At 46.9% G+C, this 3,391-nt stretch overlaps 1 protein-coding gene across 1 annotated transcript in view; it reads right to left on the minus strand.

Moving 5' to 3' along the window:
- TPRA1 (transmembrane protein, adipocyte asscociated 1) overlaps positions 1-3,391 on the minus strand; it is a 10,225-nt gene that overhangs the window by 766 nt on the left and 6,068 nt on the right. Inside the window, exons 6-9 of the mRNA XM_010131812.1 lie at positions 2,944-3,054; positions 2,455-2,515; positions 1,318-1,420; positions 601-681 (exon numbers count right to left, since the gene is read on the minus strand). Coding sequence (XP_010130114.1) covers positions 601-681; positions 1,318-1,420; positions 2,455-2,515; positions 2,944-3,054 — 356 coding nt within the window. The remainder of the gene's footprint in view (positions 1-600; positions 682-1,317; positions 1,421-2,454; positions 2,516-2,943; positions 3,055-3,391) is intronic.

Genomic DNA, 3,391 nt, shown 5'->3' on the forward strand with positions numbered 1-3,391 from the left:
CCTAGGTTCTTAACTATTTTAAAGCCTACTATTTCTTGCTTAGGGACAACAAAAGCTAAAGCCTAAATAAACTAGCACACTCGGTTCTTCCTACTAAGATGCATCTCCTTTGAGTGGCCACACGGCGGCAATCCCGACCCAGGAATCACGCTCCCGTGTGCTTTTAACCGCTGACTCTTGAGCCCACTGCAGTGTCCTCCTCAGCCAAAGAGTTACCTCATCCCTAGAGCCTTTCTACAAACCTATCCCAAAACTCACCCAGAAGACCATTTAACCTTCTGTGACTCAATCTCTCACTGATCTTTTATTTAACAGCTTCAGCATAAAAACTCTGTACTAAACAGGCTGCAGACACTGAAGAAGTGATTGTCATAAATGTTGGAGAGGAATACAGCTATCGGCTCTGCTTTGCATACCAAGGAGTCTCAGACAGAAGCGAGCAGCCCTGGATCACAGAAGAAAAACCTGAAGGCCAGAAGTTAAAAACTTCCCTAACTGGCATTCTGGTTGCTGCCTTTATTCTACAGAAGGGGAGAACGCGAGTGCAATACAATTAAATGACAATATACACCCTCTAAATTCTGATTCTTGGCTACTCACCCAAAGAAGCCCTTCAGTAATGCCACATAGATGAGAGGTGCAAAGAAGCTGAAGTAAAGGAACGTGGTAGCATCAACACAGCTGTCAACAGTAAAAGGGAGCATGAAGGAATTTAGCACTCAAGCAAAATACAGCTGGACAACAGCAATCACATCCCCCCAGAATGATCCAATTTCCCTCCAGGGTGTCCAGGCAGAGGACAAGAAAAGTCTTGCGCTAAACAAATTCAAGCTGATGCAAAGTAACAGACATTGCCATCAACATGCATCACTGCTCCTGAACCATGAGGGAACCATGCTAAGACCCAAGGTCTGACCAAGAGCAGTCTGAGTGCTCCCAGTTTTGACTCTCAGAAGTGACACTGCTCCCTGCAGAACGAGACTCCATACATGAATGAGGGTAACTACATGCTATTTCTAGCAAACGGATTATTCCCTCCCTTATTACCCATGAAATAGGAGCCAATGGCCAGGCATCAATGGATTGAAACTACTACTCTCACTCACCACCTCCAGACCACTGCAGAGCATGCAGTCCCACAGACCTCCACTGTGAGTTTCCTGACCACTTAGAGGGCTTTCGGCATAAAACAGAACCAACAGCTTAATTCCTTCTCAGGAACACAGCACAAGTTTGTGTTCTTGGGAGAGGCAGTGTTGAAGGACACTCAAATGCCACCTGAGAAACTGGGCTGCAGACCTCTCCCAGCATACATACCACAATCCTTCTATGATATCCACACAGAGGAGGGCACTGCCCAGGCCCTGCACCAGGTTAAGCAGTGCCAGGATTCCAGCATAAACATAAAAACTCTTCCTGGCTGTGGAAAGACATGGTCACAGATGAAGCTCAACCTCATAAGCACCATCCCAGTGCAAATCTGTTTGATGAAGATAGCAAACCCCTCAAGCGCATCGCACTATGTCACCTGTTTAAGAACTCCCGAAGAATCAATACTGCATCTTCCTGTCTCAAGCTGGCAGGACTGATGGAGGTACAGTGGACTAAACCACACCCTCCCGCACCTGTACACACACCACAGGGTGGGTTTTGAAAACACATGGTTGTGGCAACACATGGAGAGATGTCATAGGCCAGCATCTGGAAACAGTGTCAGTCGCACAACTGAACATTAGAGAAACAAAACCCCCCACAGCTGAACCAGAAGCTGAGCTCTTCCAATGTACAGCACTAACACAACTGCTCGGGAGATCTGGACGGCAGCAGCAGGGTGTGCTGGACACTAGGCACATCAGAGCCAGGACCACCTGCTTCTGGTGGTCTGCTCCCTCAGGGTACCCACACAGAGATGCCAACACTAGAGAGAACAACCCAATGCAAACATCTCAGTAACAGCTTCTCTCCCTATTCAAGGACTGCAAATATTCCGCAACAGGAAAAAAAAAAAAAAACGAAGAACCATCTCAAAACAAATGCACAGGTAAAAATTACTAAGCAGCTCCCAACCAGCCTTTCTCTCCCGTGGGATGACCAGCACGTACACTCAACATCACCCATGCATTCCATAGGAAGCTGTTATTAAGAAGCCATTTCTTACAGCTCTCTGAAGATTATATGTTTACATGACATCTGTATCATTAACTGAGCAGTAGATCTTGTTTTCTTAACGTAATTGTTTAGCTACTGAAGTAGCGATGGAGCTCTTACCCTGCTCCCCAAAGACACAACATACTATTTTTCCATCGATAACTTATCGGTCCTTTGCCATGTGTCCGTACTGAGACAGAGGGATGTATCTGCAGCACAACCACATACAGGAACCTCTTACTCCCATTTATGTTTTATCCTGGCACCATCTCCATCTATACTATGGAACACACTACAGTCACTCACAGGGCAAAGAAATCCGGTCTTTCAGAGGAGTTTTTGGAAGAATCACCACCAAGGAATAGACCTGTTGAGACAAAGAACTAACTGTTTCACAGCTACTTGGCAACTGAACTCAACGATCTTTGCAGGGATGGTGTGTGGTGTCATGCGCTCCCTAGATGTCTCTAGGCAGAGGCACAGACCCTCTGATATTAAACCCAACGCAAATGGTGCAGAGGTGAAGGCCCCACACTTCCACTGCATCAGCACAAAAAGGCTGGTCACTGAGAGACAAGGGAGTGAAGAACATCTGAGTTCAGCTGGAATTCAGCTGCTGCAGCTTACACCACTCCCACCACACCTTTACTGCTTCAGCTTCCTTGCCACATGAGATGTATCAGTGCTGCACTGGATCAGGCAGGAGGGGGACTAGGGCCTTATTATACACAAACCATCCCCATTTAGAAAATACCAAGAAGCTATCAGAGCGCATAACACATGCACAGTGCTTACCAGAAAAAAGAAACAGGAGCTGGCAAGCCAAAAGTGTCTCCCTCCATGGCCGTAGATGTTGAAGTCTTCTGCTGAGAGGTGGGCATCAGGGTACAGGATTTCCAGGGTACCCTAGGAGGGAAGTGGCACCAGCATGAACCTGTCACAGGCAGCATCCTCACTAGAGCACGTGTCTGGACGAAGGAGACTGCGTTTAAGGAAATTCAGACAAGCTGCCCTGCCACCTAAGACCCAACCATTGCCCTGCTTAGACCAAGTTAAGCTCACACAGGAAAAGGGGAAGAAACTGAAGACTGATGAGAGGAAAAAAGTGGCAGAAATCTATATCTGAAGGACACCAGCATCAATGATATCCCAGAAGAAAGACTGAATGAAGGGATGGGGGGTGCAAGCCGCTGTCTGTCTGAAACAGACCGAGAGTTCCATTTTCATGTCAAAAGTAGACCTT

This window comes from Buceros rhinoceros, unplaced genomic scaffold, assembly GCF_000710305.1.
Source record: "Buceros rhinoceros silvestris isolate BGI_N320 unplaced genomic scaffold, ASM71030v1 scaffold47072, whole genome shotgun sequence".
Lineage (NCBI taxonomy): Eukaryota > Metazoa > Chordata > Aves > Bucerotiformes > Bucerotidae > Buceros > Buceros rhinoceros.